This window comes from Accipiter gentilis, chromosome 4 (assembly GCF_929443795.1).
Source record: "Accipiter gentilis chromosome 4, bAccGen1.1, whole genome shotgun sequence".
Taxonomy (NCBI): Eukaryota; Metazoa; Chordata; class Aves; order Accipitriformes; family Accipitridae; genus Astur; species Astur gentilis.
In genome coordinates, this window is record NC_064883.1 from 24,488,992 (window position 1) to 24,510,011 (window position 21,020).

Consider the following 21,020-nt stretch of genomic DNA (forward strand, 5'->3'; position numbering starts at 1 on the left):
TTGTCTACCTGGACTTTAGTAAGGCCTTTGACACTGTCTCTCACAGCGTACTCCTTGAGAAGCTGGTGTCTCAGGGCTTAGACAGGTGTACTCTTTGCTGGATAAAAAACTGGATGGATGGATGAGCCCAGAGAGTCGTGGTGAATGGAGTTAAATCCAGCTGGCAGCCAGTCACAAGTGGTGTTCCCAAGGGCTCAGTTTTGGGGCCAGTTCTGTTTAATATCTTTATCAATGATCTGGACAAGGGGGTCAAGTGCACCCTCAGTAAGTTTGTGGATGACACCAAGCTGGGAGGGAGGGTTGATCTGCTTGAGGGTAGGAAGGCTCTACAGAGAGATCTGGACAGGCTGGATTGATGGGCCGAGGCTGCTTGTATGAGGTTCAACAAGGCCAAGTGCCAGGTCCTGCACTTGGGTCACAACAACCCCGTGCAATGCTACAGGCTTAGGGAAGAGTGGCTGGAAAGCTGCCTGGCAGAGAAGGACGTGGCGTGCTGGTTGACAGCTGGCTAAATATGAGCGAGCAGCGTGCCCAGGTGGCCAAGAAGGCCAACAGCATCCTGGCCTGTAACAGAAATAGTGTGGCCAGCAGGACTAGGGAAGTGAGTGTCCCCCTGTACTCGGCACTGGTGAGGCCGCACCTTGAGTGCTGTGTTCAGTTTTGGGCCCCTCGCTACAGGAAAGACATTGAGTTGCTGGAGCGTGTCCAGAGAAGGACAAACAAGTTGGTGAGGGGCCTGGGGCACAAGTCTGATGAAGAGTGGCTGAGGGAACTGGGGTTGTTTAGCCTGGAGAAAAGGAGGCTGAGGGGAGACCTTATCACTCTCTATAACTACCTGAAAGGAGGTTGTAGTGGGGTGGGTGCTGGTCTCTTCTATCAAGTAACTAGTGATAGGATGAGAGGAAATGGCTTCAAGTTGTTCCAGGGGAGGTTTAGTTTGGATATTAGAAAAAAATTTCTTTACTGAAAGGGTTGTCAGGCATTGGAACAGGCTGTCCAGGGAAGTGGTTGAGTCACCATCCCTGCAGGTGTTCAAGAAACAAACAGATGAGGCACTTCAGGACATGGTTTAGTGGGCATGGTGGTGTTGGGTTAATGACTGGACTCAATGATTTTTTCTAACCTAAACAATTCTATGATTCTAAGATCAGGTTCGAGACCATCTAAGGAACCTGAAGGTGCACAAATGATGAGATGCATCTGTGGATCCTCAGGGAACTGGCAGATGAAGTGGCTACGCCACTATCTAACATATTTGAGAAGTCGTGGCAGCCCCGGGAAGTTCCCACTGACTGGAAAAGGGGAAACATAACCCCCATTTTTAAAAAGGGAAAAAATGAAGACCCGGGGAGATACAGGCCAGTCAGTGTCAGTCTGTGCTCAGCAGGATCATGGAGCAGATCCTCCCAGAAACTATGCTAAGGCACATGGAAAATAAGGAAGTGATTGGTGACAGCCAACGTGGCTTCACTAAGGGCATATTGTGCCTGACAAATTTGGTGGCCTTCTATGATGGGGTTACAGCATTGGTGGATAAGGGAAGGGCAACTGACATAATCTACCTGGACTTGTCCAAAGCATCTGACACTGTCCTGCATGACATCCTTGTGTCTAAATTGGGGAGACATGGATTTAAGGGATGGACCACTCAGTGGATAAGGAATTGGCTGGATGGTTGCACTCAAAGAGTTGCGGTCAATGGCTTAATGTCCAAGTGGAGACCAGTGACAAGTGGTGGTCCTCAAGGGTCGGTATGGGGACTGGCGCTGTTTAACATCTTTGTCGGCGCCAAGGACCGTAGGATTGAGTGAACCCTCAGCAAGTTTGCCGATGACACCAAGCTGTGTGGTGCAGTCGACATGCTGGAGGGAAGGGATGCCATCCAGAGGGACCTTGACAGGCTTGATGGGTGGGTCCGTGAGAGCCTCATGAAGTTCAACAAGGCCAAGTGCAAGGTCCTACACCTGGGTCGGGACAATCCCTAACAGAAATACAGGCTGGATGGAGAATGGATTGAGAGCAGCCCTGAGGAGGACTTGGGGGTGTTGATTGATAAGAAGGTCAATATGACCTGGCAATGTGCATTTGCAGCCCAGAAAGCCAACCATATCCTGGGCTGCATGAAAAGAAGCATGACCAGCAGGTTGAGGGAGGCGATTCTCCCCTTCTGCTCTGCTTTCATGAGACCCCACCTGGAGTACTGTGTTCAGCTCTGGGCCCCCAACATAATAAGGACATGGACCTGTTGGAGTGAGTCCAGAGGAGGGCCACAAAGATGATCAGAGGGTGGAGCACCTCTCCTATAAAGACAGACTGAGAGAGTTGGGGTTGTTCAGCCTGGAGAAGAGGAGGCTCCGGGGAGACCTTATAGCAGCCTTCCAGTACTTAAAGGGACCTACAAGAAGAAAGCTGGAGAAGGACATTTTACAAGGGCGTGCAGTAATAGGACAAGGGGTAACAACTGTAAACTGAAAGAGGGTAGATTTAGATTAGATGTAAGGAAGAATTTTTTTACTGTGAGGGTGGTGAGGCCCTGGAACAGGTTGCCCAGAGAAGTTGTGGATGCCCCATCCCTGGAAGAGTTCAAGGCCAGGTTGGACAGGGCTTTGAGCAGCCTGGTCTAGTGGAAGGTGTCCCTGCCCATGGCAGAGGGGTTGGAACCAGATGATCTTTAAGGTCCCTTCCAACCCAAACCATTCTATGATTCTATGATTACTTCCATCTGCTCAGCACTCATTAGACCAAATGTAGATACAACATCCATTTCTGGAGCCTCAGCAGAAGACAGAGATCAATATATTGGAATGAGTTCAGTGGAGGGCCCCCAGGGGTGCTCAGGGCTGCAACACTTGTCTTGCAGGGAGAGGCTGAGGGACCAGTGCTTGTTCAGCCCAGAGATGAGAAGCTTTGGGGGGACCAAAGCTGTCAGAGTGAGAATGTTATCACAAAAATGGAGCCAGGCTTTTCACAGAGGTGCCTGGTGGGATGATGACAGGCAATGTGCATAAGTTGAAAAAGGAGAGGTTCAGACTGGATGCAGGGAAAAACCTTTTCCACATAAGGACAATCAAGGAGCAGCATAATTTGCCCAGAGAGGTTTTGTCCTTGGATGTTTTAAAGACCGGACTGGATAAAGCCCTGAACAACCTAGTCTGATCTCACAGCTGACCCTGCTTGAGCAGGATGTTGGATGAGAATACTCGTGAAGTCTATTCCACCCTGAATTAGCCTATGATTCTAAAAAAACAAATCACCTATGATTCTAAAACACCAAATCACATTACATAAAATTAGCTGTAAATTATTTGTATTGGAATAAAAACCTAAAATTGTGTTACATCCTTTAAAAATAATTAATGCTACAATACGTGGTGGCTGTCTGCTCTCTATTAAATAAGCAGCTCTGAGAAGTTCATGTCTTTCAATTTAACGATATTACATTATTGTGCTATAATGGATTTTCCCCACTGTTAACAGGTTCAGATGTAAGACTTTTTGATAAACAAACCAGTGCTAGGTTGTATCAGACTCAACTGAAGAGCTATGTGCATCCCTTAACCTAAGAAAGGTTTACGTCATCTTTGGGAGTTCATCTGCTAAGCACTGCTGTACATATGACTTTCTGAATTAACATACTCCTTAGGACACAAGAATTTTCAGGGTCTCATGAGAACTGAAAAATTCTGTGTCATTTATTCAAAGCCATGTTAAAAATGACCCTCAAGGAAAACCCTGCAAATTTCCATTTAAAAAATTATCTTGTATCTAATGGTATGGTACTGAATCAAAATACAAGTTTCTTCAGATAAGAAGAGTACAGAAACCAAACACATACCATGCAATACAACTGTCACACTGGAAACATTATAGACTATCTATATCTTGCTTCTTACCCAGGAAAATGATCTCAGGGTCACATTCCCCAAAAGCTCCATCCCATCATGAAGTGTAGGCAGAAAAAAATCAAGTAAAATGCAGACAGGGTTGGAAATAAAAGGGTCTGACTTACCTTTATTTGCATTGTATTAATAGGAGAGCTCGTCTGACAGTGCAATGGTCCATGTGTCTGAATATGAAGAATATAAAGAAGAAATTCTTCTCGACTTGACGCAGGCCAACCGACATGGAGAACTGTATTGTTGATGGCACTTGGTCCTATATTGTGCAGCTGGCAAACAAATATCATCAATACTTTCGAAGGCAGTAAATAACAACAAAAAACACAGCAACCACCACTTAAGACATTTTCAAATTCTTAGTGTCCACAGCCTTGAAGTACTTTGGGAAAGATGTATAGATTATTGATATCATTTTATTGATGAAGAATCTGTGGCAGGTAGGGGAAAAGGACTTCTCTATGTTAGTCACAAAGCCAGTGGCAAATCTGGGAGAACAACCTTTTTTGTCTGAGTCTGTATTCAAGAAATTGATCACCTTTCCCATTTTTTCCTACATATGAAAGAGCTGAAATTACCTAATAAAGTATTAAAAACCCAAACCAAAACACACTAGCAAAAGACACTATATACAAATACACACAATGAACCTTAACAGAACATACTTGAAAATAGTAGCTGAAACTTCAGGACACAAAAGAATCACATGTCAGGGTGCAGGAATAGAAGGTATAGCAGAGTTTAAACTAGTTTTTGTGGTTAAGAACTCTATTTTCAACACTTCTCAGTTCAAATTTCCCCAAAATAAAAAAAGGAACTAGTTTTCCTAAAGTAACATCCCAGGACATTATTCTTTTCTGGGAAAATGTGTATAGATAGAAACAATAGAAAATAAAAAATCTGGGCTATTAAAATAGTTTTCTTATATCAGTTTACAGTTTGAAAATATCTGATGACCACAGGAAGTTTGGATATGTGTTAACACTGGGCATGAGAGCTAAAGAAGCAGAACACCATGGAGCTTTACTCAAAGTTTCTAGAGATGTGAAAACCTCCTTTTTTTTAAATGTGTAAAATTTTTGTGACTGATGAGCTTTATTTAGAACCATATAAAACCCACTTTCAATCTTACATCATCTTCAGTATAGTTTTTTTGGCTTTTTTATGCATTGCTGATATCAATAAACCATGAAAGCACTTTCTTTGATCACTGTGACTAAACACTGTAACTATTTTAATACATTTGAAGTCACGTACATAGTTCCACAAACAGCCCAAATGCTTGACACAAGAAGATTTAGAGATTTTTCTGTTTAGAGAAATGTGTTAAGATGAGGAATTCACTAATAATATTTTGTATTATTTTACAGTCTGATTCATTAGAGTTTAGTATTAGTCATGCAAATTGTAATCTTACACTGCTCAGTTGCTTGTATTTTCTTGAGTTCTTGTTTGTGAATTATAACCATATGTGAATCACTCTCTTTTACCCCCTAGAATAAAGGTCATCCATGAGATTGCAGAGATGGTCTGTATTCCATGGAGTTCACTCAATGCACTTTTTTCTAACCTGAACTCTTCTCTTTTAATTGATGAATCACCCATAGAAAAAGCCCAACAACAATGCAAGGTGGAAATATGTATACTTCAAACATTACGAGTTCTTTTCAACAGAACATTTTCTGTGCAATGAGGTAACTAACAAGTTACAGGTAGGTCTACAGTTTTTTTTTCTTTTAGCTAAATTTCAAAGGAAACATATTTTTTCCTGTGCACAAAACTCAAAGTTTTTAATGAAAAACCAGTCAAATCACTGAAAATATTTGGCACTGATTGTGATGAGCTTGTAAGTACTGTTTTAAATTCTTGTCAAACACCCAAAATATTTATAGGTCCCTTAAATGTCAAAGACAGACTCCTAGCATAAACTAGTATCTCCTCCAGTAACAGGAAGAGATACTAGGGTTCTGAATTCCCAGATTAAATTTGGGTCATGTGCTAAAGTCAGAATATTTACATTTGTGGCTCTATCTAGTTGCAGATAAAGACAATAAACCAAATTCATCAGGATTTCAATGGGAACAGCATGGGGTCCTGTGGCAATGTATATCATTTTTACCTCATAGATGTGTTCTACTAAAGGACCAAGTTCTTCTTCTTTTGTAGGTTCTTCTTTGGGTTCCCAGTTGTGAAGCGGCAAAATAATTGTTGGGGGGTGAGACACTCTGTAATATATAAAGCAGATTAAAACAGTAACTGTTATCAGTGATCAGCTGCATTACTTTTAGAAAAAAATTAAGACCACTATAGAAACCTGAGCTCTTAAGGGCATTTCATTTGGGCACATTCATTAGAATTAGGTGAGGTGAACAATACAATGCTTCCATAAAGTACTACCCAGTCCTTACAGACTACTGAGCGTGTACATTTAGTTTCATACTTCCTCTGATCAATGTTCCTTTCCAGACAAGGGAGTGACTCTATTTGGAGAGAGGAATGCAGTGTGTCAGGCATTTACATCATTCGTACTGGTGAGGTATCTGAATACATTATCCAGAAAACTACAGTAAAGATACATAAACAAATGTATTTTCTTATTTCCATTTAAAGCCTGTAGATGTTTAATGCTATGCATCTTCCTTCCTTGCAGTACATTTTTAGATATTTATTTAACTGTTCTGACTATAAATTCCTTATAACCTCTGTTATTATTCCTTTAAAAAACCTTGCAAAGTAGTCTATCTCATTTTACCGGTGGGAAACTGAGGTACTGTGACTTCCATAATGTCACAATGGAAATTGCTTTATGAAGAAACTGAATTCAGGACTAGAGCCCTTATGAGTGCTCCAGGCTTCCCTTTTGCTTTGCAAACAAAGTGGCAGCTAAGGCATTCCCTGAAACACTGCTGTAACTTGCAACATGTAAATCAAACATAAATGAAGAAAAGTGACTAAATATTTGACACCTTTCTTTCCTTCTACTATTTTATTTTTCCTTTCTTCCTCTGTCTGACCTCAAGAAAGGACCAAGTAATATTCTGTTAATGTTTTTATTTGAATCACACGCATTTTATTTCCCATAAAAACCGCAAGTTCCTTGGAGGGGTCCCATTCAGATGCCAACTTTAACCTTATTCAGTTGTTGAGAAGTTGGGAAATCAGATCCCAAGAATTTATTTTAGCATGGTAGGTGAGTTCTGGCACAGACATCTGTCATCTGAAAGTAGCTTTTGATGCTAAAACAGTTAAGTATTACCCTTCACTCTCACTCAGTTTTGCTGTTTCCAGAATCTTTAGCTTAAAGAAAAGCCATAAAATTTCAATGCTTGTTCTGCCAAAGCTGGAAGTTTGCTGACAGAAAACTGTTAAAAAAGAATTTCTAATGAGTTTTTTTCAGAATATAACATTTGACTAAAATGATGGACTTCTATCCATCGATGTTAATTCAGTTTCCCTTGAGTCTAAACAGAGAAAGCACCGCTGCAGATTGCCCCTTGAAGAAGAGAACACAAGACTGGATGTTTTTGTTACAAATGCTGACATTTTAAAATACTTTAGGAAGAAACAAATTGTTCTTGCTTTCAGCTCTTATGTCATATACAGTGAATGAAATGTTTGATAGAAACTTTTCTACAGAATATGGCTTCTCTAAGCAGCAAGTGATCCCAGAGATGAACAACTTAATACCAACCAGCTAAAGTAAAAGTCTTTGTGAAATTTAGGGTATCCTGGAGTATCCTGCTAACTCTAAATACTTCCTCAGACTTTGAAAGGCCAGCAGTTTGTACTAACAAGTATGCCAGAGGACAAATTTACAAGCCAAACCAAATAATAAAGGAAATGAAACATATTCATTAAAAAGTCATTTCAGATGAGGTACTTAGCCTAACTTGTTATATTTCACAAATGGCCTTGTTTCCAGTAAGAATTTTAATTACTAATTTTTGTTGGAGAATAGGAACTTTCCTCTGTTGTTAGAAACCCTAAGTCACAGAGTCCCTTAAGCTACCGCAAAAATTTGCAAACCAGAAACTGTACATAGACAGAAAGAAGGAGGCATGAGGTTTCAAAAACCAGTGTTTTCTATTGCAGTGTTTTTCTTATCCACAGAATTACAAAGTGCAAAATATAAATGTAGGCATTCAATTCAAATTATTATAAAAAATATAACAAAATTTATTTTAACAGATTTTACAGTTATCTTGAGGACTTCTGCTATTGACATGAAAGTAGCAAAATCAGATCAAATTAAACAGAAATCCTCTTTTCACTATTATATTTTGCATTTAACAGAATATTTTTAACATTCGAATGATTTATTAGGTGAGGGTTTTTCCTAGACTTTTAGGTGACAATCAGTTAAACAAAAGCACTGAAAAATAAGGCAAAGGAAGTATGTTTTACAAAAAAAGCTTATATGGGTTATACAATAAGAATTCTGCCAGCTGCAAATCCAAATTACTTCCTTCCTGAATGCCTCATTCCTCTAGTGCTCTTTCAGCAGTGGGAAATAACAATTACATCTATAAAACTCTTACATTTTTAGAGGAAAAAAAGGTAAGCAGACTTATCAAATCTATGTTATCAGAGCAATTGCTCATTGAATGAACTATCTAAGGAATTATCTTAAATTTGTTTTGAATAGGATATTGAAGAAGATTTCCTTTCTCATAGAGGCAGAATTTGCATGGGTCCACTATGCAAGTATATATGCATGTATGCATACACACAATTTGATAACTACTTACTTTTCCTCAGTAAAATGTACAATGATTCCAGTCCCACTTCATGCAACTCTGTGCAGAGTGGTAGGGAAACCAATGCAAGAAATTTTCCAGTCCAAATGTGGACACAGTCTCACTTCTATTTTTATCTAGGAAATTGTGAGCAAATGGTTCCCTTGGAGCTGTATGCTTTAGCATCTCTGAGTAATTAGCAAAATCTGTCAACAAAGCATTTGGGAATTTTCCTTTGTACATGCATGCTATAGCTAATAAGAAAACTAAAAGACTTAAGAGGAAAGGAACTGGAAGTCATTCAATTAAGTAATTCCTCTGTATTTAATGACCTGTTTCTTAGCACTGCAGGCAGCAATTCAAGCCACTTTTTCCACTTGTGGCCATGCTGTATTTAAGAACCAAGGATGTTTTGGTCATTTTTTGGTGTCTATCTGTTTACCTGTTACAGCACTTTTCATGAAAAGGAACCCACTATGGCACAGAAAGAACGTGATGGAGGCAAAAAAAGTTTCCAAAAATTTTGCAAACAGGACAAAAGTTTGTAAGATTTTTCTATGAAAGTTATGAGCAACCTCACTGAAAAAACCAGAATCCACAGCACTGGAAGCAGCCCTTACGTGAGAAGTCTCATGTATGTATCCATAACCATTTCATCGATGCACTGAAACTCCATCCAGTCCTTAACCTGGGTGTCCACCTGTGGCAACGTCTAGCAGTTAACTGGCTCCCAACATTTTCTCACACATGTGCAGCGCAGCAACTAACCCCTCTGGTTCTTACCTCCTCAGCTTCTACTTCTCTTTCTGTGTCACCTTTCCCCTAATCTTGTATTTTTCACCTCTCTTCCTATCCAGCTCATTTCCCTAGATCACCAACTACAGAAAATGCAAATAATACTCTTATTTCTGTTCTTTGTAAACATGTCTTTCAACTGTTCCTTTTCAGAAATATATGCATTAACATATATCCACAGTCTTTGAGTTCCAGTCCTCTTTTTTCCACCTAACTCTAGCCTTAGGATTAGTCTTCTTAACCTAGAAAAATCTTACAAAAATGAAATACTTAAAAAATTTCCCTGATTTAGATTGAATATTAGAGCAGAAAACATAATCTCTGTGATCTGCAAAATGATTTGACTCTCTGCTGGCACTAGGTAGTCAAAGTATTGTCTTAGAGTGATAACAATAAATGGATTTTTATAAATCCATAAAAGCATAAATAAATGCATTTTTATTTGTTTACACCTAAGGGAGCCCCTTGAGGTGCATCATGTAAGAGACATCTACACCTCTTGCATCAGCCAAACCTCAGGGCCTGACTGTGGGAGTGAAGCTGGGCTATGTACCTCCTGTTCTCCCCTTGCAGAGCTGAGAATGGTTAAGGTCCAGAGCTGTAGTTTGAGAAAAGGAGATGTAGGAAATCTGAGATCCCAGACAAAAACCATTTTGGGGAATTATTTCCTTTAAAAGAACATCCTGCTGACTTCCTTCAGGATGCCAGGATAGAAGTCTAGTTCCAAGATTTTACGGGCTAGTCTGAGCTTCTTATCACCTAATTGCATTTTATAGATTCTGAAACCAAGCTGTATGTGAAAATAGATAGAAATAATTATCTTTGATCATATCCTGTGATTGTTTAGTTTTGGCATCCCTTGTGTCAGTGGACAGGCACCTGCTTCAGATGGAAATGTAAGAATCCTACAGTAGTAGCTGGTTGACCTCTTGTCATTCCCTATTCATCCTTTCTCCAAAGGCCTCACTCTGCTATTCGTATATGCCTTCCCATAATATGTTTCATCATTTCAGTCATAAAAGCAGCAGATTGTGCTTTGGTATTCAGAATTAAGTACCTAAGTGGTTGCACAAGCAGACCTATACATATGAACAGGCATTTGGTACTACTAACATCCATACACAATTTGAATGCCTAAATAAAATGTTGGCTCTGACTTGTGTTACTACAATGTGGGATCCTACAGTGTGCTGCAATTGCACAGACACTCAGCAAGTTTACTGGAGTCCATGTGGGCAGTCGTGCCCTACATGACCTGGTAAATCCTTAGAAGCTCCATCCTGCAAGGCTTGCAGGGGTGAGATTCCCTGGGAATTCTCAGGTGTTCTTGGTGGATAAGGCATTTGGGATTATAATATGTCAAAAGATTCACTACATGGGATTATTATATGTGGAAAGATTCAATATAAAATATAGTTATCGTTATGGATTGAAATGGTCGAATACTTACCCTCTAATCTGTACTTGAGCCACAGCGCTGATGTTGATGTGGAGGTTAACTAAATTGCTGGTGGGATTAATCTTGTTAGAACTGGAAAAGACATGTACAAGGATTAAAAGAGGTTATTTAGCAGAACTCTAGATTGTTATGGATACAGCACTGAATACCACAAGGATTAAAATTAGGAAGCAATGCCATTAGACGTATTACACCATGGGCTTGCTATTGCCACTCTTCAGTCTTGCAAGACACTAGTATTTGAGCTGGATATTATTTGAGGTCATCACATGTTTAATAATATAATCAACTCAAGCTTCCTTTAAATAATCCTATGTGTGAATATAATGATACAAATTCATTTAGCTCAGAATATCATGTAAATTCCTTTGTTCAACTTGGCTGTCTGTATGGATAGGAGTATCTTAATAGAATACAAGGGTGTTTCATGCATTGGAGGAAGGCAGTGTTAATGAACAAGATATAGGCTTTGTTATAATAACATTTGCTTTTATGACTCTCCAAACTTGTGACTTCTGCATGACAGAGTCTTTAAAGAAAAAGGAACAAAAATAAACTGTTTCTTTACCTTTCTTATTTTCTTCCCTCCCCTATCCAGAGAGTGTTTACACTCTTAATCCCACTTCACAGTGAAAACAGATGCCTATGTTTAAAGCCTAGTGCTCTCAGTCATTTTATTGTCTTTTCTTATTGCAGATCCTTAGTAATAAAGGTAGTTTCTCTTACTTCAAAAGGCCATTCCTGTGACTATACCCCACTCATGTAGAGAAAGGTTTGCAGGTTCAAATTCATGAAAACAGTGAAAATAAATTACAGACTTAGAATTTATTTAATTATGGGATTAATGATACTAAGTTTGGAGGTTTTTTCCAAGCAAGTATAGAAGTACTTCCTTGCTTCATGGAGACTAAGTTTCTATTGCCGTCACAGTTTACTGTTATCACATCTGGGCAGCATCAGTCAAACGGAAACATGCAGAGGAGGCCAGCATTCCCAGCAACTGACTCCTGTGGAGTAAAGGGCAATATTGCTTTGATCCAGGCTTTTTGGTTACAGATTGCTAAAATTAGGAGCAGCTCTAATTTGTTTGTAAACTAATGCAGATTCCCCTCAAACATAATTTGAACTTTTGATGTAATCCTCTACAGCCATTACAAAAGTACAAAAATTGCTTCAAGTATGACTATACCACTAATTTGTTAGAATAAGTTCTTCTTCAATTTGTATAATGCTACTGCTTTCCATACAGCTAAAATAGAGATTTTGATCATATATATTTGGTATTCAAATCTTTTTTGTGCTTTATGGTATTTTGTAGAGAAGAAAATAGTTTAAATAAAAGGGCCAGGACATCTCCCTATCAGGGGTATATAATCACCTAGCAAAATCCGTATCAGAAAAGGAATCAGATTTCAAGACGCTACCCAGCCTCTTGCTTATTTCTGATAAGTAAAGAACTTCAGTCTTGCAAACCAAAATATTTATTTTCCACTTGATGTTTTAGAGTAAATTAAAGGTCTCTCTTTTGAATAACTCAGAGGAGGGCACAAATTCAAGACATGTTCTCTGCTTCCTTTTCCTTCCATTTAGGTAAATTCCTCTCTCTGCATTGTGGATTTCTGTTTCCTTTTTATTTTAAGATTGTTTTACCTGCTTACTAAGGACATAGAAGTGCACAAACTGTAGTGCTGCTTGCAAATGAATGTACAAAGCAGTGAATTTAACTGTAGAGTACATTTCCTATGCAAGAAATTTTACTTTCTTTCCCCCCCCCCCTTTTTTTTTTTTTTAAAAGTAGCTGGGTGCTCTTCAGCATTTTGATACCAGTTTGTGGAAACTGTTCTTTCTGGTAGCCCTACAGGTTTCCTCCCTTTACATTTCAGTGGGTCACACTCATGGAGGAAGCATGAGATATTGCTATCTCCTGAAGTTCAGACTTATTCCTCAGTATCTTGTCACTTTTTCTGCGAAAGTGACTTACCCTCAACTCTTACTACCTAGGAAGATCTAGCTACCCAAAAAGCTCTGAACATTCCCAATTTCACAGCATGAAAAGTGCAGTAAATAGAGCCTCTGATACCCATTTAAAACTGTATTGCTTGCATTAATGACCTGACAGTGAACAGTGGTATGGACAGGGGACCTACAAGCTAGATGTTATATCTTCTATCTCCCTCTGGAGGAGCCCATGCCCATGTTCCCATAGTCTCCAGCTCACTAGCCAGAACCCTGGAAGAGGGCTGAGGCCTGAAGAGGCACCTCATCATCTTCTGTGGTGTTGCTGTGCCCTTCCCAAGTTTCTGCATGTTCTTTCCTTCAAGGGTTACATTGTGGAAACATGACTTAAACATTTTAAATGTCTCAGTTACTTACCATAGTGAACATGATCAAGGCCCTCATTAAAGGCCAGACATTAGCAATTAAGTCTCTGTGTGTGGGGCAGGGAGGGCCCCATCAGGAACTCCAGCGTATATTTGATGAGGACAGATGGAGCAGAAGCCCTGTCACCTACTGAAAAGTCCCAGGTTTGTTCTTGATGTTATCCTAACCCAGCCTGTCCTGTGCTTTTTCAGCCCTGTGGAGGAAGTACTGCTCAGCATAAACCAGAAGATTCTCCAGCAGTAACATTTCAGCCCCACAAATGTGGAGGAAACTAATGGAAAAAGGACAAAGGTACACCTGCATCCAACTGAAACAGTTTTCTCTTCATGCCAGTAAATCTGTTGAGCAGATTTTAACTGTTCTCCTTTTATTTTCTAAATTGTGAAGAAGTGGCATGTCTTTTTTTTTTTTTCAAAGCATGATATGTTTTTAAATACAGAACTTCATTACAAAGTGATCACTGTTCATTACTTCTGAAGTGGAAAACAAAGTGCAAATTTGGCAAATCTGTAGAACTTTGTAACACTGACCAAAATCAGTTAACCTGAATTTTAACAAAATAAAATCATGAGAATAAGTCTAAGATTGATTTTGCTAAAAGCTAACAAGGCTGCAACTCCACAAATCCTCCTGAAGAAAGCTGCCATAGGAAAGCCCATGATATAACTACTGACACTGAAGAGTTAGAGTGACCTTCTTATATATTACACTTCAGATATCAATATGAATTCAGAATTTAAATAACCATAGTGTTGATAAAACATCTAACCTTTTTATCTGAAGCTCAAAATTGATGCTGAAATCTGCATTTTCAAAATGCTGAACAGAAAATCGAATGCCTGTAGAGAACTGAGAAAGAAACAAAACAACAGGTTACTAAAAATGGTTGGTCTCTCCATACCAAGAAAGCAGTACTGTTCAACATTGCATTTCACAGACTTGTATAGGATACTGTTGCTTTTTCAAAATTAGTATGACATAATATTATCTAGCTGTTTTCAGGAAAAAATACCATCCTCCCTGTGTATGTCACCAGATTTAAAACTTGGCTGGACGGAGGAAAGATCAAGAGGATCAGAAAAGCATACTCCCAAGAACACAGTGGTGGGCCCTTCTTCATCTAGACAGTCTTTGCTCTACTCTGCCAAGCCAAAAGAAAATTATAGCTGTCTGGCAACTCTCAAGCCTGCCTCCATCCAGGTCTCCAGGGCTTCCTGCTCCTCACATTGTCTCTGTAACTATGACAGGTGAGCTGCATATTTTAGGTGTTGCGGGCCTGACTGATCACATATTTTTCTTCTAGAGGCTAGATTAGCAGCAGCTCAATGTTTTAATTTGATTTTGTTTGAGTTTTTTCATTGCTGTTCAGTTAAGGGGAATACAACTTCAAAGTTATATTTGCAGTTTAGTTTGCCACAACGTGCAGTGTGTGACCACAGAATATAGAGGGTAAAACACACTGAAGGGGATAAGGGCTTCCACTGGTGCTCCCTTGTATATATGCAGACCTTGCTTCCTCCCTCTAATAATTTCCATTTGCCTTGCAAGAAGGGCACAGAGTAAGCAGAACAAGTTAATTCAGAAGACAGAATGGAATTGCAGGGCTAACTGAAGAAGGAATATACAATAGCATATGGTGGAGTCTCTGTAACCCTCGGTGGATGTATTTACAGCCCCAGTATGTAAGTGGCAGGGGAGCTGGGGAAGATGCCATCTGCCCTCCACGATAAATTAATAAAATTGTGCTGCAATGTTTAAATTAATGTTTTTAATTGCCTCATTTCAACTGCACATATTTTTAATCTAGTAATTTTTTTTAAAAATGTGAATTTTGTATTGAGACTGACAGCAAAGTCTACAGCCTGTAATCTTATACAACTTCTCACTCCTCCGCACCTCCCCTATTGCCTGATGGTAGAATTTCCTGCTGGATAACTTGCACACTTTGCTTTCATTTTTTCAAAAAAGATAGTTACATATACCCATATTCTCAATGTGGAAAAACAATCTTCCTGAGAAATTCATCAAAAGCCATTAGGAAATGAGGACATCATTCCTTCATCTCTGCCAATATCCGACTAGATTACAGCGGAGGGCAGGGAAGAAAAAAAGTTGTCTGCTTGGCACGCTTTTCTTAACATACTTGGGGCAGCATTGTCAGCAACAGGACAGGACACAACAATGTAGAGTTTTACGTTTGGGACCTAAATTCAACATCACTGAAGAGGAGGCATTTTCCTCTGTGGGTATCAATTCAGATATTTAGGCAATTCCTTTTTCCCAAACATTATTTTTTAAAAATTTTCATTCAATTTTCCTTGTTTCCTGACTTGCAGTTGTGCATCACTGAATCTTAATCCATCTCCAGAACAAGACTTAGCTAACATGTTTCAATTACTTCTTTCAGTTTTCTATGCTGAAAGCAATATAGTAATCGTAAAAGAAATGGCAAGTTCAAATCTTTGAATTCTGACCATTTTAGTGTCACAGTTGTAGCTAATCTCTTTTTTTGGAAGTAAAATCTTTAAGATGAAAAGATAATGCTCATTAAATTAAACAGAAGCTGAATAGCTGACTTGGAATAGAGGTCTAAGCTATTTTTAAGACTACTTTTTGGAGATGATTTTAACAACTTTATTGAGATTTCATTCACCTTTAAAAATATAATGATTTTTTTAATCTCTAAGACAAAAATTTCCAAATATTCAATTCAGCATTTCTCTTACTGTTTTTACTAATCAGTCTATATAAATTTGTTTCCACTTGTAGCAGAAAAAAAGATTTGATGGACCAAAGATAAAGGTTTCCTCAGATATAGCAAACATGAACTGCAGTTTTGATGATCTATTATACCCCTGAGGCTTAACTCCTTATTTAATACTGAAACACACTCCTACTGTACGAGTCTAATAAGCTGCAGATGTTCCCTTTGTATGGTCATATGACTTCATTAATGTCAAGTAGCCCTTGACACCACTACTAATAATGGGGCAAAGATGCTCACATGCCCTTGCTGAAAATCCACTGAGGCCAAAGGAGTTGAATTTGCTTGAGCTTGTAACTTAGGAATCACTCAACCTTTTTTAAGTAGGACATTAATTTTATCAGAATAGTTTAATTTTATTTAAAATTTTCCAAGTGAACTTAGTTTCAGTAAAATTGCATTATTTTCCATGTTAGTAACACCATGTATCTTTGAAATACATGATGTTTCTGATAAGCTTTAATCTGTTACTATGTTTGACAGGATCTAGGAGTATGCTGGGAGACAGAGGGCTAGCTTTTTTTGAAGTGTATTACAGTACATATGAAAGATAAAACCTCTGTGCTTTTCAAGAATTAGTTTGGTACATACCAAGAAACAGGGAAGGTCTTCCAAACCTCCCAGTCTTCTGACCTTATTTCTATTAATTTCTATTAACTTCCAAATTGTTCTACTGGAATTTATAATAAAACCTATATCTCACTTGCTAAGGCCACTGAATGGGCAGTAGGAAGCTTATCAGTCTGATCCATTTCAGTGTCATAAATAAGTACTTTGAGCACTCTTTGCCAGTGAGATGGTATCACAGACATTTAGTTTGCATTCTGGGCCATATGGTATTGTGATTTTCCTTCCTGTTTCTTTTTATCTTCTTTTTTACCTTTTCATGTTTTTTTTTAACCACAAAGATATTACTGAAAAGGTTAAGTAATTTTTGTGGCCAGTAAGTGATTTTAAGGTCACAGATTTTCAAAAAGTCAGACATATGCCGATTTTGATGACAATAACACATTTTGAAGATGTGAAGCATCAGACAACCCTGTAGCCCACTGCAGTAAAAGCCCATGGGTTATATCACAAAATCCTGACATAACCCTCATACTCAGAAGTTGATCTTAAAGAGTTCAAGAATTCTAGGATTTCAGGGTGCTGAAAAGTCATTACAGTGACTCAATAGTTAAGAGTTTTAGGAATGTTTGATTTTGACCTAGCCCTCCCTTCCCACTCCCTCACAACTTCCACAAAGAGTCCGTTTCTGACTGAATATTTTGAGAATAACTGATCTCCTGCCAGAGCAGAATTGTTTTGCAAAATTGGAAATGGATCAGAGCAACCTTTCGTGATTTATGCAATTTGTACAAAGGGCTGGTATTTCACTTTTGGAAGTACATTTGCCATCATAAATAGATTTGGATTGAAAAAGCTCAAGTCCTTTCACCTTTGCTAAGCTTCCAGGAGAGCTGGTTTCAAAGATAAAGTTAGGCTTTAAGGTTTCATTCACTATAATCAAACACTTTTGCCATCTGGCTTTGTAATGCTCTGTCTTCATATGCCTTAATTTTCAAGGGTTGGATTCTTTTGTTATAAGCCAAAATATCCTTAAACATGTTATGAACACTGCTGTTTTATTCTGCTACTTCTAAGTCTTTCTTTATGAAGTATTTTGCTTAGGAATATTTGGTAACAGTGCATTTATGGCAGCCCTAGAGCTGATTCTGAAGAAAACCAGGATTAGTTATGCTGTGAGAATTCGTAAGGAGACAGGTGAGAGTAGTACTGCTTTAGTGGCTGACAAATAGCATTCCTAAAGTCTTTACACTGCTAGCATTTTGGGTCAAGGATGATGTGGAAACAGGGCTTTGGATTCACAGGGAGGAGTGTGAGGGGCTTAGTCTAATACCTCCACACTCAGACCTTTCCATTGCTTATGTTTATGCAAATCATGAAGATTTGTTCCTAGCTTATACAATGTTAGTGTCTCTTGTGTTTAGTCTTCCTTTTATCTTTCAAACCCAAGGGTTTTTATGCTCTCCTTCACGACCACTGCATCCCAATCATTCACAAGATTCTTGTCCACTTCTGTCTGTATCTTGAGAATTTGCTTCTGCCATGAGACTAACCAGGAAATCACTGAGCAGGTATCTAAATTTGCTGGTTTTCTGGTACAAGAAATTATCTGCCTTGATTTGGGATTTATTTAGTGCTTTGGCCCATCATTGCCTCCCATCATCCCATTATGAAAACTCCATTCCTCAGAAATGTTTTAAATTACTCTTACTTTTTAGGAGTTTCATTTAGTAGAATAAAACAAAAACTACAAAACCTCTTAGTGCTCCTCTCTATGTCCTTCCTAGAAAATGTTTATAGCACCCCCTTCAGACTTCTAGTTCACAGTAGTTCTACAGAGAATGATCCTCACCAGGCAGGTTCTTGGTCCCAGTAGGTCCATCACCTGGAGTTCATTTTTCAATGGTTTCCAGCTCCTTGTAATCCCAAAGAGTCTCTCTGGGACTACTTATGACCATGAAAGCAGATGACTGCATAAGACACCTGGTCTCACATTCACTTTCAAAAGCTCTGTGACTGATCTGAAGCTAACCCTATGATCCAAACAAGCTATTGCAGTTCCAATCTCCTATTATATGACCCATTTAGTTCTTTTATCGAGGGTCAGACAGGAACTGCTTCAAGATCATAAGAGGCCAGGAAAACACCCCTCTATAGACAGTCTGAAGAGTGAAATATTGATCTTCCATAGGACAAGCCTTAACTTAGTAGGGATTTTGAAAATACTAAGGAGATTTGCTTTGGTTTCTTTGCAAACCCCCCAAATAGAAGAAGAAGAAGAAGATGATGATGATGATGATGATGATGATGATTATCTTGGATTATTTGTTTTTAGTTAAAAATTATTCATAACATTTTTGAATTTATGAGCAGTGCTAGAATTCCTCTGCAAGGGCATCCATGGCCAAACATTACTGGGTTCAACAGTTATGCCTAGAACTATTTTGTCATGAAACAGGGACAAGTGATGACAGTTGTGGAATGGGTAGCACTTTTTTTATCTCCAAACCTATGTTTAATCCTTATCTGCTGTCCATTGTCAGTCATTATTCAGTTCCACTCTTAGTAAAAACAAGGCTACCAATGTTCCATCTAATGTGTAGTATGACTTATGAATAGCTGTCTCAGGAAAATGTTTAGAATGACATTAACAACTTGAAGGAAAACTTGATTCCAACCATATTTTCATGATATAAATCATGATATAACCTGATACGACACCCTTATGCACTCAAGATGAGAATCAGGCAAAAGAAGCTGTCATTGACTATACATATCTTAAGCAGAAAGAATACTAAAAGGGAGACATAAACAGACCACATAATGGATTAGGATTCTCTTCTTATTATACTAGTGCAACTTCTGTGATTTAAACTGAGTCACTCCTTTACAGGAAGTGAAAAAAACCACAGGGTCTAGCACCATTAATCTTGTAGAAGAACAAATTGTTAGTTTTTCAGAAGCACAGTTCTGCCTCTTATTACACCAACAATTTCCTGTCCATGTAAATGATTTGGTTTATGTGCTGCTTATTGGGACACTCTGCTAATTGAATAGATTTCCATTTGCTCCCCTTTAAAATTCAATTAAGATAAAAATCAGTAAATGCATCTGGTTTTCCCTTACGTTTGTGCCAGCCACCATGGGGTTCCCAAGATCACAAACCACCATTCTTGTTTCATTTTCCATCTTGTAATCACAGCTCAATACACGCAGTGCCTGTAACAAAAGGACACCAATATGGAAGTCAGAGATCACAGTGAAATGTATCCAGTTGGGAAAGTGATGCCTTTTTGACTGTGACATTTCTTTCAAATTCAGTCACCTGCTTAGTGCACTATCAAAACATTTAATTGGTTATTGTCAGACAATGGGGGAAAACTGATGCCAGGGAAAAACAAACAGGAAAGTTTCCCAGTACCTTAAAAGCCATGATGAGATCGCTCTATTTCTAGTTTTAACATACTGCTTTGTTGTTGTGAATCATTCCTATAGCCATAATGACTCAACACAGAAAAAAAGAGTAGGCAAAACTGAGTGAGCAGAATAGGCCTCACATTAATTGCAATAGTTGTGTTATCCATCACCCATCACTAGAAGCCTCTATAGTGAATTTCTGGCATTGGCAGAAGTTTATTGTGGACCAAATTTAGAACTTTTATTTTCCAACCTATGGTAAAGTACTTTGAATATTAAATACTTTGTAAAAACATAAACTGTTACCTGTGTTTATAGTTTAGTGACAAAGGAGATAGATAGATTTTCACATTAGCAGAAATTAAGGTTTTCATTGTACATAGTGAGTAATAATAAGTAAATAAGTAAAATTTAACTGGTTTTCCAGCAACTATTCATTCAAAGTCCAGCTTGTACCTAACATTTCTCAGGCAGTTTTGTTCAATAACTTTGAGGATACGCTCACATAATTTCCCTCTAAAGCTCTTCATGTAAAATGTATCCTAGGTTTTGGGTTTTTTTTTAAGCCTTTAGTCTTTATCACTAGCTGTTATCATCTGTAAACAAAATAGACTGTACAAAAGGAGGAACAGCTACAGAATAGTGGAAGTTAGGAGATACAGAGTAAGACAAAACAACAAAATGTTTTGGTTGGTGGTTTTTTTTCTGTTTTCCTCTCTGGCATATTCAATAAAAGAAAATACTTCCATATACGTGCAGAAGTAAACCAGCTTTGTAAAAGCAGGATGCAGCTAGTTGTTGCTATAATGCTCCCCCACTACCTTTCCTCTCATTTGTGATTCTCACAGATGAAGCAATACATGCAAGGTCATCCTCTTTATATAAAAAGACCTGGGAAATCCTGAGACCACTGACTACTAATTCATTCCTATCTGTAAAAGCCAGCATGGACATGCTGACCTTATAATTTCCTGAGATTAAAAGAAAAGATAGGGCATGTCCTA

The 21,020-nt window shown here is 38.4% G+C and overlaps 1 protein-coding gene across 2 annotated transcripts in view; it reads right to left on the reverse strand.

The window, feature by feature from the left end:
- Positions 1-21,020, reverse strand: part of ITGA8 (integrin subunit alpha 8) — a 125,974-nt gene that overhangs the window by 40,275 nt on the left and 64,679 nt on the right. For both annotated transcript variants that reach the window (XM_049798484.1, XM_049798485.1), the window contains exons 21-25: positions 19,726-19,818; positions 14,038-14,117; positions 10,878-10,958; positions 6,016-6,121; positions 4,010-4,168 (exon numbers count right to left, since the gene is read on the reverse strand). In XM_049798484.1, coding sequence (XP_049654441.1) covers positions 4,010-4,168; positions 6,016-6,121; positions 10,878-10,958; positions 14,038-14,117; positions 19,726-19,818 — 519 coding nt within the window. The remainder of the gene's footprint in view (positions 1-4,009; positions 4,169-6,015; positions 6,122-10,877; positions 10,959-14,037; positions 14,118-19,725; positions 19,819-21,020) is intronic.